This window comes from Mycteria americana, chromosome 11, assembly GCF_035582795.1.
Source record: "Mycteria americana isolate JAX WOST 10 ecotype Jacksonville Zoo and Gardens chromosome 11, USCA_MyAme_1.0, whole genome shotgun sequence".
NCBI classification, from domain to species: domain Eukaryota; kingdom Metazoa; phylum Chordata; class Aves; order Ciconiiformes; family Ciconiidae; genus Mycteria; species Mycteria americana.
Window position 1 is genome coordinate 24,264,857 of NC_134375.1, and position 20,193 is coordinate 24,285,049.

The 20,193-nt window shown below is 40.6% G+C and overlaps 2 protein-coding genes across 3 annotated transcripts in view; one reads left to right on the forward strand and one right to left on the reverse strand.

Moving 5' to 3' along the window:
• Positions 1-1,687: 1,687 nt before the first annotated feature.
• PDE12 (phosphodiesterase 12) lies at positions 1,688-6,556 on the reverse strand. Its single transcript, XM_075513976.1, has 3 exons — positions 5,285-6,556; positions 4,109-4,187; positions 1,688-3,354 (listed from the first exon to the last, which is right to left on the reverse strand). Exons 1-3 carry the CDS (start codon positions 6,524-6,526, stop codon positions 2,912-2,914), a joined length of 1,764 nt encoding a protein of 587 aa, XP_075370091.1. The 5' UTR covers positions 6,527-6,556; the 3' UTR covers positions 1,688-2,911.
• A 155-nt stretch (positions 6,557-6,711) lies between these two features.
• The window catches only part of DNAH12 (dynein axonemal heavy chain 12), a 74,114-nt gene continuing 60,632 nt past the window's right edge, over positions 6,712-20,193 (forward strand). Inside the window, exons 1-11 of one of the 2 annotated variants that reach the window (XM_075514002.1) lie at positions 6,712-6,778; positions 10,180-10,343; positions 12,557-12,647; positions 12,937-12,963; positions 13,817-14,006; positions 15,336-15,411; positions 16,262-16,420; positions 17,110-17,305; positions 18,225-18,413; positions 19,500-19,650; positions 19,760-19,851. In XM_075514002.1, coding sequence (XP_075370117.1) covers positions 10,270-10,343; positions 12,557-12,647; positions 12,937-12,963; positions 13,817-14,006; positions 15,336-15,411; positions 16,262-16,420; positions 17,110-17,305; positions 18,225-18,413; positions 19,500-19,650; positions 19,760-19,851 — 1,245 coding nt within the window. In that variant the 5' untranslated portion in view covers positions 6,712-6,778; positions 10,180-10,269. Of the gene's footprint in view, positions 6,779-7,382; positions 7,408-10,179; positions 10,344-12,556; positions 12,648-12,936; positions 12,964-13,816; positions 14,007-15,335; positions 15,412-16,261; positions 16,421-17,109; positions 17,306-18,224; positions 18,414-19,499; positions 19,651-19,759; positions 19,852-20,193 lie in introns of those variants that run through there. The other variant, XM_075514004.1, reaches the window with a different exon arrangement.

Below are 20,193 nucleotides of genomic sequence, written 5' to 3' on the forward strand. Positions count from 1 at the left end.
TCTTGCCAGCCTAAAAGCCTGCATTACTCAGTGGAGTTTGGTTTTTTGGGGTGTTTTCCCCCCAAATTTTTCAGAGCTGGCAAATTGTAGAAGGCCTCTGACTCAGCTGTAATGTAGTCACTTTCAGTGTTTTTCCAAGGTGTTAAGATTTTCTTCTTGAACAGATCTTCCAATTAATTTTTCTGCCCTTTAAGATGTCATATACTTGCAAACATTAAATCTTCAGGTGTAACCTTTCCCTCACTTACTAAATTAGTGACTATTCTTTGCCCAGGTACAAGGTTTACAGCCTGCATTCTGTTTGCAAGATTTTCTCCTCATTCCTGTATCTTGAAGTTTAGTTATGAATCACTGATACTTTTATGATCAACTTTGTAGTCTTCTAGAAGAGTACAGACATCACCTTCAACTCACGCAAGATGGAATTACACTTCACCTTTTAGTTAGACTTATCAGAGAACCGTAACTAATCAAGGACCCACACAAAGTATTTCAGGTCTAATTTTACAAGGTGAGTACTGTCCATCACTCTGTTGCAATGATCTAACATCATTCATTGCCACTTTTATTGCCACATTCCCTGTTTTGCTTCCACCTTCTATCCAAAGGCCCTTGGCTACCCTTTGGCTTAGCTAAAATGCTAACTTAGCAAAAACTGAAATCTGAAGGTTTACACATACGCCTGCCAAAGCCCATTACAATAAATGAGCGCTCTTCCAATGAGGTCGTGTGTTACGTTTTGTAGCAGATGTGCTTAAGCAGGTGAATGCCTTGTTCCAGGCCTTCATCACTTATTCCCACCTCCAAGCCTCTACCTTGCTCTTTGGGCACGAGAGGCTTTATGGTGAATCAGCTCAGGATATAATGACCCACTAAAATGGTAATATAGTCAAGAAAAGAAAAGGCCCTGTATTTTTAGCTGGATCACTTCCCTATTTTAGTTTAGTGTGGCATGAGCAGGAACAAGTAGCCAGAATTCAGAGGTGGTAGAGCAGGATCAGGCAAGAGAGGCTGGGATGAGAGTAAGATGGAAGGTTTACTGCTTATGTGGCTGAAAAAAGGTACTTGCAAAGGACATTTACACAAGATCTCTAGTAATACAGGCTTCTACAAACTTGCATATTAGTGGAACAGTCCTTTTGTCAATTCCCATTTACCTGTGTTTTTGTATGCAGAGTAACAAAATCCTTGACAGTTCATACGATTTGTCTTCTCATGTCATGTTGTTTGAGAGGTGTTTTGAGATTTATGGGCCTGCATCTTTTTAGCCTTGTATGACCTCTGAGGCTAAACCCGCCTGTTGGCTCTACTAATTGTTTCTCAACATCAACTTGTTAGATGCTCAGGTACTACAGTAACAAAAACCAGTAGTAATTTTATCAGAAATAACATAGAAAAGGCTGAAGAGCAGATGTTTACAAGCTTCTGCAAAGCACTACCCTTCACAGTACAGCAGGTACTATAGCAAGAGACAGGACCAATGACCCTCAGCAATATCCTCCTTGAAAGTGACTATTTTTAGTACTACATAAACAGTTTAGTGAATCCAGCTATAACCTACAGTCCAGCAGAATGCAGTGGAGGTGAGGAGCTGTGCAAGTATAGGGTACACAGCTTTTATCAACCGGGGTGGACTTGTTTTGACATGACAGACACCAGTAACCAGGAAAAAATCAATTTACAACAGTGGCAGACAATTGAAAAGGGAACTTTATTAGGTGAAAGAAGGAGATCTAGTGAAATGGTTTTCAAATGCTGTTTGTTTCATATGGACTAATGGTGCAGGGAAAGCAGCCTGTTAAATGATTCAAATTCCTCCAACACATTCAATGAAGGTATGGATAAAATACATTTCCCTACATCCAAATTATCTCCTACAAAATAGGGAAGACTAGACTATTTCTAGTAGGAAAAAATGCGGGTAAAAACACTATTAAAAATTTGGGTCTTCTTTGTATATAATAGAGGAACAAAATAGAACAATTATGATAAAGGTTTGCAAGTCACTTGTGTTTCTTTTTAAAGGTTTAGGCACAGATAGCTAATGCACCACATGAACTATGCTGTATCTCCCCCTACCCAAAAACAGATTATATTGTTAAAAACCTCCCTCCCATCCAGGGTTGACTGTCCTAAACTTGAGTGTTTCTTTTATTGCCAATGACTATAAACAGAAGGAACAGATGTTCAAAGTAGGTGCTACCTATATGTGTAGTCCAATTTTACCAGGTGCTAAAGTTACCCTCATTACCCATATTAAGTGGGCAAGCAAAATGCTTGCAGATCAGTTATAGCCTCGAATTTAACATGGTTGATTGATTGTTGACAAAAAGTCTATTCACTGGCACCTAAAGAACATCTTTTCAGAAGGTAGTAGGTACAAGTACATTGTTCATGCCACTTACTAAAGTGGGACACAGTAATGGTAAGTCAACAAGACTATTTCTGAACTTGTTTTTAAAAAAATTGTCTTGTCATGACAGTAATTACAATGAGGTTGAATCCACTAAATCCATTTGTTTTCAGGTTTTGCGTTTGGTTCTGAATTCAGCAGGGTTCATTTTGTACACCGTCTTATAAATCAGATTAAATTCAGGTATCTTTTTTTAACAAAATAATTCTTAATCCTTTAAAAACACCGATAAAAAGGTATATGATAATCCAATTTTCAAAACCCCCTGTCTTAAATGTATTTTTCCTATTAGGATATAAAAAGAGAAGGGAGAAGTTGTCATGCAAATATTCTGAACTGTGTGTTAATATTCAGGAGAACCATTAAACGCATGAACTTTTCAGTAATTGTTCTGACTTTCCTTTTAGTATCATACAAGCTGGGGTGTAACCTCAGTTCCCCAGCAGCAAATTAAATTTCTTGTTTGAAAACCCCCAAAAGCACCATACAAGAGCTGATCTATTTCCACTTTAAGTCACATATTAGTGCTATATGATCAGAAGGATGCGAAACACTTGGCAAAGCCTGATGGGTTGTTACTTCTTCATGACTTGGCAATGGAATTACCTGTTCAACCTCTAGAGCATTTCTGTCAATGAAAATGTAGTCCAGACATCCGTGAAACCCTCCGACATAGTTTGTGTAAGCAGGTTCTCCGCAAGCACTTAGCAGTTTGAAAGGATGGCTTAGAAGCATGTTGCACCTTTCTTCTTCACCATTAGAGACCCAGTCTTCATGATCCTCAGCAATGCCACCACTGTTAATAAAACTGTAAGTTCCAGATGACGGTGTACTATTAAAGTCTCCACAGAATATGATTGGTATGCTAGGATACAAATCACATGCTACATGCTTGATGTGAGACAAGGCTACAGCGATTTGGATGAGACGGATGTTTCCACCTAAGAATATAAAAACATATTACTTTAAACACTTCGCAGTAGCATTGGAGGAATTTTCCAAGTTGCTCATTTAAGCATACATCATGTATAGCTCTGAAACAGTAATCTCCTTTTCAATTTTCTGTGCACCACGTTTTAGAATAGTTTTCATAAATAAAGAAGCCTTTTAAGTGTGTGACTCTGAAAGTTTGAGAGGCAGACAATGTTTTAATTAAAACTCGCACATGCAAGAACTCTCAACCTTCAACACCCATATCACAGCAGTTTTCCATTTTATGGCAACTGTCCTAACAGTGTTCCTGAAAGGAACAGAACCAAAAGAAAACTAATTTAAAAGAGGAGAACCTCTTCTAAAAGCTTCTGTAGCCCAATTTGGTTGCTCTCTTGGCAGTACCCCAATATAACTCCTTCAGGTACAACAGGATTGGGAAGCCACGAGTACACACAAAGCTATCTATATTTTATGATCTACTCTTTGGGCGAATGGTGTGTAACATGACTTGCCTTGCTTTCAGCTGTACTCTACTGACTCACGGTAGTGATTGTTCTACTCGAACAATCTTACTCCAAGAAAAAATAAACAGACCTAGTAGCCTAGCTTGACTCATCTAGATAAGAAGCAAGGCAGGAACCCCTCAGTTCCAGAAGAAAAGGTTATAGCTGCAAACGAATGGGGGAAAATCCATTCTCCCTAGGGAGGACAAGAACCTTTACAAACCCAGTTATCCTACATACAGGAACGTGACAAAATTACCTTTTGGATGCCAGTACAGGTGGGTATTAGCTACACAAATCTTCCTGGAAGGATCAGTTGTAGACTGAAGAACTGAAACCTTTAAGAGAAAAAGCAATCTCTGATAAGTCTTAAAGAGGGGTTATATATTTTAAAAAATGCAATAGTTAGCTTATGCCTTTACGCTCCAGTTCAAAGAATCTGATGCTTATAACTAATGAACAGTACAGCTGCTAAGTTGAGTCTATTTATCTCCTGTGTAAGGTCTGGATATCAGCCAATATATTACCAATATTACCACTACATCCAGGTATTTGACAAACATTCTTTTGTCCGTAAGTGACTGGTTTGGCCATATTTTTTCCTTCAATCCATTCTGTATTTTTTCATAAGATGTTGCTAATGCTGTACCATTCTTCACTACTTTTACTTTCTATTCCCCCACTTCTGCAACAGAAGTGGAACTGTATCTCTGGTTTTAGCAAGCAAACTGTAGCATTGCACAGCTGTTAAACTGAACATAAATTTAGAGGTGATTTCAGTTATCAAGGAAAGCTTGTTAGTCCTACTCAGACGACGAGTAGGAAACTTTTACCAGTGAGTGTTTCTGAAATTCCTGACACAGACCTAGACCTTACATGTTTCCACTTACAGGATAGCTCTGCTGGCAGAGCCACTGGCATCAACAAGCTCACAAACCTGTCCAACCTTATTTCTCTCCCTACTGTCACATTGTAAAGTGGCATTATTAAAGCAAGCCAAATTAAGTTAATCTCATTTACAACTGATTTACAAGATCTAAGTTTTATCAAGTACACATTCTGACATATGAGAGTTAAGTAGTGAAAAACTTGGCAGCCAATACTACCATTGATACCTGGCCCAGAATTTCAGCAGCTGTCTTTATCTTAAAACAAAGGAAATCATTTTGCCTTTTTTAACAAATTTTGGTAATTCCATATAGCCAGTTCAGTAAAGTCTCAATGTTTTGTTCTTATCCCTAAGTTGCTCGTCTGCTCTATTTGTTACCCTAGCTAACTGAGAACATACCGCTGCTCTGTCTGTGTTTCAGGCTGTTAATCCTTCACCTGCCTTGTCCGTGGTTTGACGGTCCACAAACCTAGCTTGGCTGCACCTGCCTGCAGAGCGTGGGAAGAGGAGAGGGGAAAGAGGAAGAATGCGTGTAAAAGCTGGTACCTGCAGCACAGATGATCTCTGCAGCACCTTCTCCTGCACCAGGGGGTACTTGGCCAGCTTATCGCACAACTCCTTGTGCAGCGGGTCCGAGAGCAGGGCTTCGCTGAAGGCTATGTCGTGCTGGCTAAGGAGGCTGAACTTGTCCCTGCGGTAGAAAGTGGCCAGGCCTTCGTGCTGCTTCTCCTTGATCTTGAAGAGCCCTTCGAGTCCAAAAGCATCTAGGGCCGGAGCCAAGCTGTCCACGAAAACGGACTTATCCACTTCTTGCAAGCAGATGAGGTCGGCGCTGTAGCCCGCCAGCTCCTTCTTGAGCAGGTTCTGCCGGTAGTCGAGCTCCAGGGCGTACGGGGCGCAGTAGGGGTAGAGCACGGTGCGGGAGAACTCCGTCTGGGCGTAGGTGTCGGCCAGGATGTTGTAGGAGACGGCGCGAAGGGAGCCCTCGCCGCAGACCTTCTTGGTGTAGAGGTGCCGGGAGTCGAAGGTGCAGGCGCCGGGGCCGGCCTCCACGGGCCCGCTGCTCTCCACCTCGCGGGGCGGCCCGTAGCGCTGCGCTCCGTCCCCGGGCGTGCACCGCAGCTTCAGCCGCAGCCCCACCAGCGCGTTGGAGGGCGTGAAGACGCGCTCGGCGGCCGCCGCCTCCACCCAGGCCGGGCCGCCGTCGCCCGCCGCCGGCCGCTGCTCGCGGTACCAGCGGAAGAGGCAGTGCTGCGGCGCGGCGAACTCGGCGCTCACCTTGGGGCACACGGGGAAGCCGGCCAGGAGCGAGCGCGGCAGCCGGAGCTCGGTGAGCGCCGGCGGGTTGCGCTCCACGCGGTACCGCGCCTCCCCGATCTGCAGCACGGCGCCGTCCTGCCAGGCCGCCGCGTTGGGCACCTCCTCGGCCACCGCCTCCCCGTCGCGGGAGAAGAGCCGCACGGCCGGCGCCGGCGCAGCCTCCCCCTCCGGGCCGCCCTCCGCCCGCGCCTTCTTGCTCTTCTTCGCCGCCTTGGCGTGGCCCTTGGCGGCGTTGGTGGCGATGCGGGCCAGCGCCCGGCCCAGCGGCTCCGCCTGGTCCCGCTGCATGTGCCTGGCGCTGCCGTCGGGGAGCACGAGCCGCAGGCTCAGCTTGGGCTCGCTCGGCACGCACCGCACCACGGCCCGCTCCATGGCGCCGCGGCCGGCGGGCAGGCGGCCGCCGCCGGCGAGGAAGGCGGCGGGCGAGCCGCGGAGCCTCCGGAGGGCGGAGCGCAGCCTGCGCCACATGGAGCCGGCGCCGCGGCTCGCCCGCTTCCGAGAGGCGCGCCCGGAAACGGCGGGGCCTCAGCGGGGCCTGGCGGGGCGGTGCTCCCAACCGTCACCGCTCGCGCCCGCCGCAGGGGCGGGGCGCGCTGCCTGGGCTCAGCTCGGGCGGGAGCGTTAGCGCCTCGCCGTGACTGGAGCGCGGTCCCCGCGGCAGCTTTCCTCTCGCTCCGGCGTTCCTGGCCCCTTTCTCGGGGACTGAGTTGCCCGTACGGGGTAAGTGAGGCTGGCGGGAGAAACGCCGGGTTTTGCTCCCTCGGCAGCGAAATCCCCTCTCTCCACGAAAGCTTTCGCGTCCGCCTGGCAAAGGGCTGTCTGAAAAGGGGGCTGGTTTCCCGCATAAGGTCTAGATGAATGCAGACTGCGTATGGATAAAGCTCTTGATATCAAGGGTTTGGGTTTGTTTTCTGTTTGTGAGAAAACATTTCATGTCTGGATTGAAGCTTCAAACCAAATAGTCCTGGGCTGCTAAAATGTGTTAGGAAGGTGCCCAGGACTTTCTGAAATGGGTCTAAAACTCTGTCCAGCTGCTGTTCGTGCAGTCTCTGCTCATGGGGCTCTGCCCACACAGACATAAAATTAGGATTTCAAAGTCTCTTCCGTCAAATGTGGGCAAGTGGGTAGTGAATCTGTGGAATTTCTTAAAATTTCCATTTATAGTTTTACAACACGTAGAAGCTTAGCAACAGCTATCTGATGTGCGAGTGTATTATAAGTTCTTAGGCATTCTTGCTGTGATCTGGAAGAAGAAGGTTTTTATCTGCTTCATGCAGGCAGAACGCTGGAGCAAAGAGACTGACTGACTTGCTTAGTATTGAGTCCTGTGGCAGACTAGGAAATTTAAGGTAAGATTTTTCCCAAGTCTCTCATTCTTTTGTTTGTTTGTTGTTTGTTTTTTAATCACAAGAGTAATTTAGTAGTCTGGATAGTACAAAGCGCAACAGACACCCTTTCTGTGAATAAACAGGCCTTGAATGAGCGTTCCGTTTTGGGCAGGTGAACCTTGTGAGCGGGAGGGATGTAGGCAGGCACAGCTCCCCTTTAAGGGCTGTGAGCTGCTTTATTTTCACGGGAGAAGCGGAGGAGACACGGTTGAAGGTCTGGCCGTGACACGAGTGGCTTTGTACGCGAGCCCCGGGCAGCCGGGAAGGGCTGCGGTTAATGCCCGCCGGTGCGGAGGGTGCCCCGGCGGCCGGTCGTGTGGGCGCTCGTTTGCCGTGCGTGTGGCTGAGGGGGCCTTGGAGCCGCGGTGCGTCTCTGGCGTTTGAAATGGCGCCAGGGAAGGTGGACGGCGTTGGGGCTGTGGGTGGGCAAGGCTGTCCCGGGAGAGCCGCCGAGGAGCCCGGCTCTCCCGAGGTCAGAGACCCGCACGGCGCCGAGCCTCGCTGCCCGCGCCTCGCCCCTTCCGCGGGCAGCAGCCGCTCCGCCCGCCCTCGGCCCCGTGGCAACCGCCTTGTTGTCCTGAATCGCCGCCGCCCGGCCCGCCCGGCGCGCCCCCGGGACCGCGGCAGCGGGAGAGGTGAGGGCAGCGTGGGCGGCGGGGTGGCCCTCCGTGGGGCTGGGTCGGTGCTGCTCTTCCCTCCACCCCGACAGACAGGGCTGCGTCCCCGGGCGCTGCTGGCTGAGGGAGCGCCAGGAAGACGTAATACCGTCTCGGCTCTCTTTAGCTGAGCTTTGTTTCTTTTGATGCCTCCACCACCACCCGTTTTAATTCATTTCTAGGACATAGCGCTAATTTGGGAGGTAGCTTGGGCTTTGTGCTCCCCTGTGAGAACTTGTTGAAATGCAGTTGTGAGTTTGTGCATCGTGTTTCCAGGGGAACCCTACCGTGAATCTGCTGGGATAGCCATACTCGGCCACAAGCAAGACTTAAGCCGCTATAGAAGGATAGTCTTTTAGTGAACCTGAGCCCCGTCACACAACAGGTTTTTTCCTTTCTTTTCCTTCTTTTTTTCCATCTTTATACAAGGCAATTATCGAACTTTGATTGCCAAGTATCTTTAACTGCGGTTACTCAGTTATCTGCTCCATGTCTTCATCCCGCCCCCAACTGGGATTCCTATTTCAAACCCGTACCTGTCTCCACTTCCCTGTTGCACAGCCCAGCTACCTGCCACTGTGGTCACAACCAAAACTCCCATCTGCTTAGCTTGAATCCCATATCCACCCCACCAAATTACAAGCCTTCTTTTCATTAGGAATCTGCATCCACAAGCACATTGCCTCAGCCACATTGACACATTGCTTGCTTCTTTCGTTTTAGTAATCTCAGTTTAGTTTTTGCTCAGCTTAGCCTTGCTTCTGAAAATGCACACCTTGGCATACTGTAAGTGAATATTATCTGGAGATCCCAGAGTTGCTGCAGCTTAAAAGAGTCAAGTACTGTGAAGCACCTGCTTGTCATCTACAGAGGCACTTGTTCCAGTTGCTCAGATAAACATTTCCAGACAGGTAATTGAAATGAAATTGTGCCCCACTCTGTGTTAGGGAAATACATAAAACACTCTCACTAGGGTCTGTTGATGGAATACATGTTTATATGCAAGACAGAGTTCTCAAGCAGCCTGCTAAGTTCACCACAAGACTTTCAGCATCACAAAATTATTTCTGAATAGTCTCCAATTTTACACTGCTTTTTACGAGATGGTCATGAAGTTTCTTAACCTTTCCATGTATGGAAAAGAACTTTTAATGACTACTTTGCACATAGAAAATAAGCTTAATTCTTTTTTTTCCTTGAGAAACATGAAAAGAAGAATAGGGAGCTGTTTTTATAGAAATGCTTTCTTGATAATTCCTGGCACTTTTTCTGTCTCTCTTTAACAGTGGTATGGTGTCCAAAGAATGACTTTCTTGTGATTTTGCTCCCATTTGTTTGACATTGTGGTGAAGCTATAAGTCTATGTTGATGTAATTGTGATTTTGTTTCTTTTCCTTTAAAGACTGCCTCTCATTTTGGTAGAATTCTAGGGTCTTGTATTTGAAAATCTGCTGCAGCTTTAGCTTTACAGTAATACCAAATATCAAGGATGCTTTGGGGCATTTTTTTTCCTCAGAACTTTAGAGGCCACCCTTGTCCGAATTTGTTCCACATTATCTAGCATGGGTGGACTTAATGAGTCAGTAATTTTTTTTTAGTGACCAGACAAAAAAGGAGTAGGTAGTCACCTACTGAAGCCACAGTAACAGCAATGCTGTCTCAGGCCCCACCAGAACAGGAAATCAGGGCCAGTCTGGTACAGTCTGCCGGGGGCGTTAATGGCTGCTTTTCTGGTGTCTTCTGTGCTGCGTACAGCTGGTAGATTAGCACTTGGAAGAGATTTGTAATAAATGTTACTTTTATGCAATGTGCTAATCTTGAGTTAATAGAACTGTACCATTGTTTTTAACTATTGCAGACTTTGTATGTGCACACTTCCTGATGAACTTTGCCATTTTAGCATATACAGTATTTTTCTGTTTTCTGAAAGCTAAACTTTCATACCTAGGTTGTGGAAATCCCTGAGGCTACCTCACTTTATGTCTTATGTACATTCAACTTGTTACATGTATCTGTTAAACTGTTTCCTGGACAGGGTGAATTGTATTCTAGAATCTTGTTTTTGTTATGGTTTTAGATGCCACACTCAGATGTAGCACCTTCCAATGAAAAGACTTTGAGAACTTAGTTTCTTCCTACTGTTTCACCTTCGTCAGTCACATCTGATATGTCACCATTACAGAATAAACTGTTGACATACCGAAGATGCAATGAACAGCAAAAGATGCTTAATCAGTTACTGTGAGTTTCATGTAATTGAAGAAATGTTGAAATTCAAGTGAAAGAAACACTGCACCTTTGACACATGAGAAATAATAATGGTGTTTGTTAATTTTAGAGGTTTTTGATGTCACTAGTGCTGAACACTTTCCATCTAAAATCATTAATAATAGAAGAACATTTAATGGAATCTCTGATGTTTTTTCTTTTACAGCACCCAAAATCTGCTTGAGGTATGTTTGTTGGGGTGAGGTGTGGGGAGAAACTGACCTTCACATTTTGAGCGTTGTTTATGAGAGACTGAAAAAAATCCTTTCTCTCTATGAAAACCTTTTTCAAAGAGCATCGAAGTCTGGATTACTTGCTTGCTTTTGTGTGAATGATCCCAACGTGGGTCTACTTCTAACAGGCTTCTTTGTCACTATCTTAATGCATTCGCTGCTGAGTGTAGTGATCTGTGTCGCTGCCAGAGGAGCACAGCTGCCAAGATGAGTGGTAAATTCACATAAAATTGTCTTTCAAGATTTTCCTTTCAAAGGAGGAAAGACAATAGGAAAAGGCTGCTTTCATGTAATTTGTGTAGGTCTAATAGAAAATTAGGGGTTTTTTTTATTATTGTTATTTTGATAGAAACTTATTCCTGAAATACCTACATTATTTTCAGGAACTTACTGAAGAATCCCTAGACATGTTGATTATCTTGGCATAAACATGAGGATTATGTGGGCTAAGGTTGCATTGTTTGTAGTAGTAATATGAAATATATAGCAACTTGCATTGTCATGTAAACGATTAAAAAGGTGAGGAAATCTAATGGTATTTGATAGGATTAGAAAGCACAGAAAAAAATTATTTTGGCCTTCAGAAGAAGAAATGAAAATTAAAGACCTACACAAGTCTTAACTTAACCCATTTTAAGTATTGTCAGTGATATCAATAATTTTATTTTTGTTGGTGTGGGTTTTTAGTGATTCCATTTGCTATGACTAGATTTGGTGATGGTGACCAGTTACTTAACTAATTCCTATGCAATTGATGTTCTGCTTCAGTGGCTAAATTATTAAGTGGCCAAGTATTACAGGTTGTTTTTTCTCAAAAGATACTTGTATGTGTCCCAAATTGCTGGCTTCATTGGAGCTAGGCAGTGGTATAAAACTAAGTTGCAGGATCAAAGTCTGAGAAGAATCGATCACAGAAGGGAATCTGATTTATGCCAAAGATAAGTCGGGGGGGTTGCCTTTTTGATTTTTTTTTTAAATAATGGTAGCAACAATCAGTTATAGAAAGCAGTTAATCTATATAGAAGTTAAAAGCAGAGAAAGATGTTTCCTTTCTTTTAATAGTTTAAAGGCTGTTATAATACAGACCTAAGAAACAAGAAGTATTTTAATTTTAGCTCTTGCAAAGTAAATCCTGACCTTTCAATGATACCTGCAGTAGCAGAATGCACTTTTTAGAATGCAGGTGTTCAGTATGCTGAAAATGTCAACTGTGCTGTAGTGATAGCTTACTGTGCGGTAAGATGACTGCTGACCAGCCATCTGACAAACAGTGAATATTCTGCTGGAACATTGGTTCGGTTACGTTCTTGTACAAAGTGAACTGTCTTTTAAAGAAGGTCCCATGAAGTAGTGATTTGAGTGTATGCTTGAAATTGGCAGTCTAACTTCCACTTGGGACTTTTTAGCTGAGTTATATTGAGATAAGGCTGAAATACTCTTTGCAAGATATGTACAGAGTGTAGCCCAAAAGGATGGACTGAAATGTTTTAATGCGTAAGGTCGACAGGACATGCCAAATTAACCATTTCAAGTTTTCTGATAGTTATTTAGCAATTTATAACCACAAGCAGTAAAAAAAAGCTGGTCTTAAAATAAACAGCTTTAGGAGTTTTGTTCTGCACTTTTTTCTTTGTTTTTTTTTTTTTCCCCCTCCCATAATACAGTTGGACAAGATCTGTTGTAGTTGTTTGAGGAGAAGTAAGATACAATCCTAACAGGAGCACTGGGCAATTGGATGAGATGAATCAAGGCATGTGTATATTGTGATTGTAGTCAAGATAAATGTGGCTCTTTATACAAGAGAAGACAGAGTATTGAAAGGCAGCCTTACCTTTTGGTGATCAAAGAGTTGGTAAACATGAAAAAACAAGTTGCATCAATTAAAATGATAGCATTATTTTTAATATATTATTTGTAGTTTTTCTGCACTTCTGACTCCATGTTTTACTTTAGAATTGAGCGAGCTTTAAAAGTCTGTCATGTATCCATGGAAGAAAAATATCACAGAGATCCTGTACCTCCTGTCCCAGAACTGCCTTCCACTGTGAGAAAGTATTTCTTTAATATTTTAACTGTTGCCTGTTTTGTTCTTTGTTATTGGGGCATTTATGCTTCTTACGTCTTCGTATTTACTTAAAGGTTCTTATCTCAATCCTTAGTAATTCATAAATGTATTTATATATTCAAATAGTCCCATTGAAATTGATACCTGTATATCTACAGAATAAAGTCTTTATTTAGGAATAATATTTGTTAAATTTTGTATTTCTGATTTTTTTGATGTTGTTTATATGTTCTTAATACATTAGGATTTTCTGTTCCTTTTTATACAGATGAACAGTGAGCAAAAACAACGAAGAGTGAGTTAAATTCTTTCTTCTGCTTTTTAGAGTAGAAGAGTGAATGGTCTCTATTCAGAGGGGTTGAGTATGTTATGTGGAATTAATTTTTCAGTACTCCTGTTGGGGAAAAATGGAATAGGAGGCAAAATAGGAATCTTTTCTTGTGGTCCAGTAGAAGGAAAGTATTTTTCTATTACAGAAAGTATGTCCATCAGTAATTTAAGTTTTGATCTAAACCTTAGTTAAAGATCATTACTTAGAAAAGATTCTAACAGGCTTCAGATTTTTTTCAGTTGAGGTCATAGATCGTACTTTAGCCTGTACAAAAAGTAGTCTTTGACATCGTTCACCTGATTTGAAGAATACGTACAAATCCTGGAATTTGTGTGTAGTTTTTAAAATAAGACTTTATCTCTGAGAGCCAGTTTAAACTCAAATTAGCATTATAATATTTATATTAAGTAGCTTAAGGGAACATCTATTTTTCCTAGCCAATGTTAGGTAAACTCATTCTGAACACTATAGAGATTCAGATCCCTTTTTGTTTTATAACAAATATATCACTCAAAAGCATAAATACCTGTTTCTTTGGCCACACACCCCCCCATTTGTGCATACTTTTTGCCAGATAAATGTTTGTCCAAAGAACAATAACATGAACCTTGAACTGTTTTATTTTATTGTCAGTCATAAACTTCAGCAGAGAACCAAGCAAAATGCCATACTAAAAAGTACAGTATTTTCTATTTAAGCATTGAGACGGGCAGACCATTTTACCAACCAGGGTGAATAAAGAGACTTCATTGTCAAGCCTAATGCAAAAATATTTACATAACCAATTATTAGACCTCTGACAATATTGTCCTTTCAGACAAACTATCTCTTTATGAAGAAGTGCGTGCAAAGTAATCCGGTGGTTCCCATGCAGCAGCAGTGGCTAATGTCCATGCTCACATTGGTGCCACAGTCGCTTATGGAAGGCAAACAGAGCGAGCTGTTAGCTGAAAAGCTTTTAGGGGAGATAGTAAGGGATTATGAAATGAGCATGAGAAGATGTGTGGGTAAGTACCAGAAACTACACAGTACTAATACTAATATATTAATGCGTATATATATATTATAAGCTGTTCCATGTTCTCCCTAAAAAGAATTTTTCTAGATTGTTCTCTCAGCCAGATCTTTGTAATTAACCACTGATTTTTCTTTTTCTGCCTCATCAGATGTGTATTGGCTGTAAGGTTTAAGGCAAAACTTGCTGATTTTATTTGGACTAGTAAAAAGTAAACCAGCTGAAGGTATAGTTCAAGCAAAGAAAAGGCAGCTGTAGACTTCATGAGAAAAAGGGTGATTGCTGATGAGCTTATTTCATTAAGTCTTTAACATGTTTTGTTAATTTGATGCAAGAATGTATTGCTCTTTTCTACTAAAGAAAGTAGAAAATTTTTATGTAGTAGTCGTTCTTTTTTTTGCCTCTTCAGGAACAGCAGCTTTTTTTAAGCTGTTCATCCACAAGTACATCCATAAGTTTTCTGATGCCGCTTTCTATGCATGAGGAGGTTTGCAATAAAAATCTGCAAAGATAATTAGCTGTTTTCAGATATCACTTATACAACTCACTTAGATTTTTAAACTTTTTTAAAAGATTCATGAACTGGAATTTTGAAAGTGTATTCCCTTGAAATCTTGTATTAATGTCTTTATTTACATTTATAGTATCTGAAATTGAGCCAAATTTTGTCAATATTTTGGTAGATAGTTGATCTTTTTAAAGATGCAGATTAAAAAAATACACAATTTAACATGGGACTAACTTCTTCATAATGTCATCAGTGAGATACTTATGTATATATGTATAGTATCCCACTATAATTATTTTAAACAAAATTACCCTAAATACTAGGAATCATGGAATATCTCAAGTTGGAAGGGACCCATAAGGATCATTGAGTCCAACTCCCTGCTCCTCACAGGACTGCCTAAAATTAAACCATATGACTAAGAGCATTGTCCAGATGCTCCTTGAACTCTGACAGGCTTGGTGCCGTGACTGCTTCCCTGGGGAGCCTGTTCCAGTGGCTGACCACCCTCTTAGTGAAGAAATTACTTAAGAAAGTACTTAATTATCTAAACACTAGACTATCTGAAAACCTTCATGAATAGGGGACAGAATTGGAATTGAGCCACCTGAATCTGTATAGATACTTAGCAGAAGCTGTGATTTTTTTAGTTACCTTTGGGAGAAGTGTTTTGAAACTTGGATGGTACAGTTACCTGTATCCACCCTACTATGTGCTTGCTTCAGCCTGGAGAAAGACTGAGGAAGTAGAGTGCCTATTTAATATGGCTTAATTTTCTTCTAATGTTCATGTATTTATATTTTTTTTTCCTAGTACGAAATGTTCTTATTAAACCAGATGTAAAAGGACTTGAAGATGAAGAGGAGGCACCTTTGCCTTTATCACCTCTGTGAGTGGATTAAGTTAGCAAATAACCCACTGGCAAAACACACTGAGTTGCATGAGTGAAATTCTTGTTGAGCTGTATGAACAGAGTTATGGCACAATATTAATTCTGGAGTCACTTAATGAGACTTTTTTTTCTGTCTGTAGAGGATCTTACATTTGAACATCTTACATCTGAATGCTTTACAAAGTTTTAGCACTGACAGTGTCTTATTACTGTTGTTACAGTTACATAGGGTAGCACTAATGACTGTAAATGAGACTTCTGGCTCTGAGAGCCCAAACTCTAATGTCATATTGCAGCCACGTCTGGAATGAAGTGTGTGTGTACGGGGCAGTTTACTGGCAGACAGCAGCATTGTGCCATACTTTAACATGCTAAAACTGCATCTAATGCCAAGGTTTCGTATGACTTTGATGTTATGAGGTGAAACCTTGAGACCAAAGGAAAGGTTGTTATGCTCTGCCAAAACAGAAGAGGAATTCAGGTAGACAGAATATAATTATCTGAATTGCACAATTTGCTGAAGCATCAGAATGTGTGCCGTATAAATATTGATGATAAATACTTCCTGTTAGCAGTTGGTGAAGTTAGAAGTTTACATTGAAAGAGCTTCAGGAAGAGCAGGTGATTTGAAAACACTCTGGAGTATAGAACATGGTTGATCAGACAGAGTATCTTTATGGCTTCCACTGCATCATATTGAGGATATGTGTATGGCATTTAAATAACTATTCACAATAGGGAATAAGCTTTTTAATACTACTTTTTATATGTAAGAATGTTTTATTCAAGTATTGCTTGAGCTCTTCACTTTTGGTTTGGTTTTTGTTTTGTTTTGTTTTGTTTTCAGAGGCCTGGATTTTTCTAGACCATGGCATAACAGTTTTATTCAAGCAAAAAATCAAATCCTTTCCAGCTTGCACATTCTTCACCCCACAATGAAAACTCTACTGGAGTTCGGTTATACAGCATTCTCTACCTTTCTTATAGTGGATTTCTCAAGTTTTAGGTAAAGTATGTTTTGGTGAACTATTAACCCGTATAGGTTTCTGAAGCTGGTAAAGAAGAGTTTGTTCAATTCTATTATTTATCATAGGGTTTTTTTATATAATCAGTTTCTTCAATGTGTCATTTAATGTTCTTTGAGTAGGTTACTTTATGTTATGACACATTTAACTTTTCTTCTCTGTGTTACATATAAATTATTGGTGCTTAAATTGCTGGTAGTGTCAGCCCTTTTGATTTATGTTTTGCCTTTAATTCTGCAAAGGTCTCCTCATTATTTATTTAATCTTAATGCCGTGATTGCCTTAGAAGTCTGGTTGAAGTAGCATTTGAAAAATTGACTTCTAGTAGTATTACTATCTGTAGGGAATTCTACACTAACCCTAAAGATCAGATTTCTTGCTGGTTTTCATCAGTTGAATTTTATTTTTCATCTTGGAACTTTTCACTTTCATAATTTTCAAAAAGATAATTTTCAATATCTTTTTTCCTCATTTTTTCTGGTAACTGTTCTTTATTTCCTGGGGTTTGAGGTATTTTTTTCCTCATTTAAGTCTACAGAAGTGATGCTTGGATTCCCAGTGTGCTTTCTGCTAAAAAAAATGGGTTTGTAAGACAGCATAGATTACTGTTACTTTACTTCATGGGTTTTTAAATTTTTTTCCTAAAGCTGCCTGTAACTTTCTTTTCTAGACTGAAAGGGCCAATTGACTGTGAATCTTTAAAGACTGATGTCTCTCTAAGCTGTTCTAAAGCAGAAGAGAAGATATTGAATATGTGGTATCAAAGAGTTATCAGTCTCTTTACTCAGAAGGAGTCATTGAATGGTGTGAAGTTGGATCAGATTGACTCTTTTTACAACTGTGTGGCTACACTTATGTCTAATCAGGTAAAAATCTTTCCTCTCCATGATAAACTTAATGTGAAATTTAGGTAATTTTAATGAGTCAACACATTATATGATATGGGGCCTGTTTGTTTAATCGTAAGCCATCTGTTGCATATAATGCAATAAGTATTCAAAGTGTTAAGTATTTTTAACTTCTGTCATTTAAAATAAATACTTGGTCTTGTCTACTTCTTTTTCTTCTAGTTTTTTAGATGCAGAAAATTTATTCATTCTACCAACTAGAATGTAATTAGCTTAAAGAAGGAGATATCTCAGTGTTCTCAGGACCCTTCCTGTCACCGATCTTGCACTACAATTATGTCTCACATATTAGCAAAATGAAAAAAACTGAAAAAAACTGATCTCTCTCCTTTGAAAGCAAACATACCTACACAAACATAGCTACACAAACAGATGGGAATTTCTTCCAATTAACTTAAAGCATCTGTTGTTTACATTGTTCTATTTAAGCATATAATAATCAGTGGGAATATATATGTTAATCAGTTTGAGAAGGCAGTCATTTTTAAGGTTAAACCTTTGTTTACTTTGTAGAAAAATAATGGAGCAGTAGTCTAATCAAATCATTGTCATATTAAAAAAAAAAGTCAGAGGAAAATGCATTCCAGATAACTTCATTTATACTTAAAGCATGTATTAGTAATAGACTTACTTTTGTAGCAAAAATAAGTGCATGGGCTTTACTGAAATGTTTGTTTACTTGTTCATTAGTTTACATCCTTTAAGGGTTGGGACTAATGCCCACTGACGTAATTGGAAAAATGCTCAGTACTTCAGTTATCCATGAATCGGGCCAAAAGTACTAAAATGGATGGAAATCCTGGCTTACTGAATGAAGGGAAAGTGGGATGGGGCTTTCTGTTCTTTCCACTAATAGGTGATATATGTTATTACCTAGCTGAAAGAATTATTGACAAGAACGGTTGAAGCTTTTGTGAAACTTTTTGATCCTGAAGACAGAAATTGTCTACCTTTATTTAAGATGGAATTGACTCTTGATGAAAAGAAAATGGAGTTTTATCCAAGCTTCCAAGACCTAGAAGAAGCAATTCTGTTTATAGTAAATCGTATAGGACAGACTCTCCAGGTGTGCTTTTATCTTTGTTTAAATATGTAACTGCCAAGTTGCTCCATACGTGAAAATAACAGTAATTTAGGACTCTGACTGCCATGGCAATGGGAAGCAGAATGCAGCCTGAGGTATTTATTTTCCATGAGTATTCTGCAGGTCACATCATGAATCTTGATGCTCAGCGGAACTCCAGGCTGTGAAACTCATTTTGTTATTCCTTGTTCATAAAAAAATTGGTACACCCGCTACTGATTGTTTTAGTCTGCTGTTTTAACCTGCAAATCTGTGTACATGTCTACAAATTAATTCTCTGCTTTGTTCATTAAATAGAAGTCAGGCTGAAAACTTACCCAGGAAAGAAAACTTAACTAGAAGATAACCTTTTTTGTTTTCTTCTTTGGTATGTTTAGAAAACCTGAGAGTGCTTTAAGTATCAGTAACTGCATATTTTAATTTATTTATGTATTTATTTTTAACATTGAAAATCAAGTAGTTTTGCAGTATGTACGTTCTGTGAGCTAACATTTTGCACAGAAATATAATTAACACCTTAGTTATATGTGTGATGATTTACAATAAACTTGCATTAACAATTAAGATCCCCAGACAAAGACAAGGAAAATTAGAGTTCATATTCCTTTTCTTTCTAAGAAAAAGAAAAGCCTCAAATCCTGAACAACTGATATATACAATATCTAAAGATTTATGTCTTAGGACCCAATCTGTGATGCCAGGGAAGATGGCCTTTCTGAGAGCTTAAGATATATCCCTGTGGACTTAGTATTGGCCTTTAATCATACCTGATGGTACTTTCAGAGGAGTGTTTTGGGTTTAGTTTTGTGTGTTTGCACATAAGATAGAATTTAATTTTATATAAGATTGGATAATTGTTGTTGTCCATTTTACATGTTTCCTGTTAAACTTTCTGAATTGGGAAGAGTCGTTCTAGTTAGGTATGAAGCACCTGGCCTTGGTCATGATTAGGGTCTCATACTTTTTTGATACAGTGTCTGCTGCAGATTGCAACTTACTTTTAAAATATATGTATCCCTGCATTGCTTTTTTAAAAATTTAAATAATCAGAACTTGCACTTTTATTAGAACATCCAGACAGTACGTTCTTGGCTAATGGGAGGCACTACAACTCTGGACACTGAGCTTCCTAATCATGTCATAGTATGGGCCACATCTACACTGAAAAAATCTATCAGAGACAGCTTAGAAGGTCCAAAGGAATATTTTGAAAACTATGGTGAGTGATAGAAGAGTGTTTAAATAACTGTGTAACTTCTTTGAAATAAGTAACTTGCTGTACAGTGTATGCATTACAGTAATATTAATATAATATTATTGAATTGTAGTTGAGAGGTATGGCTGGCTTGTAGATGGAACTGCACAGGCACGGATAGAAAGATTCGAAGCAGAAGAACACAGTTTTGATGAATATACTGCTGTAAGTTTTAGTTCTACATTTTATATATAATTTTCACTATACATACAGCAATAATAAAAAGAGAAGAAAGGATTACGGGTGCTAAAAATTTTAGCTAAATATAGCTAAAAACTTTAGCTAAAAATTATGTTGACTACTGTCCTGGTTTCAGCTGGGGTGGAGTTAATTTTCTTTCCACTAGCTGGTATAGTGCTGTGTTTTGGATTTCATATGAGAAGAACGCTGATACCACGCTGATGTTTTGGCTGTCGCTAAGCAGTGCTCACACTGGTCAAGGACTTTTCAGCTTCCCGTGCTCTGCCGGGCGCACAAGGAGCTGGGAGGGGGCACGGCCAGGACAGC

Bases quoted from the DNA above. Each gene is read 5' to 3' on its own strand.
- PDE12 (XM_075513976.1), bottom strand. From the start codon at position 6,526: ATGTGGCGCAGGCTGCGCTCCGCCCTCCGGAGGCTCCGCGGCTCGCCC. The intron at 4,188-5,284 runs GTACCAGCTTTT...TTTCTCTTAAAG, and splicing joins AGAGATCATCTGTGCTGCAG to GTTTCAGTTCTTCAGTCTAC. The intron at 3,355-4,108 runs GTAATTTTGTCA...TTATATTCTTAG, and splicing joins CCTGTACTGGCATCCAAAAG to GTGGAAACATCCGTCTCATC.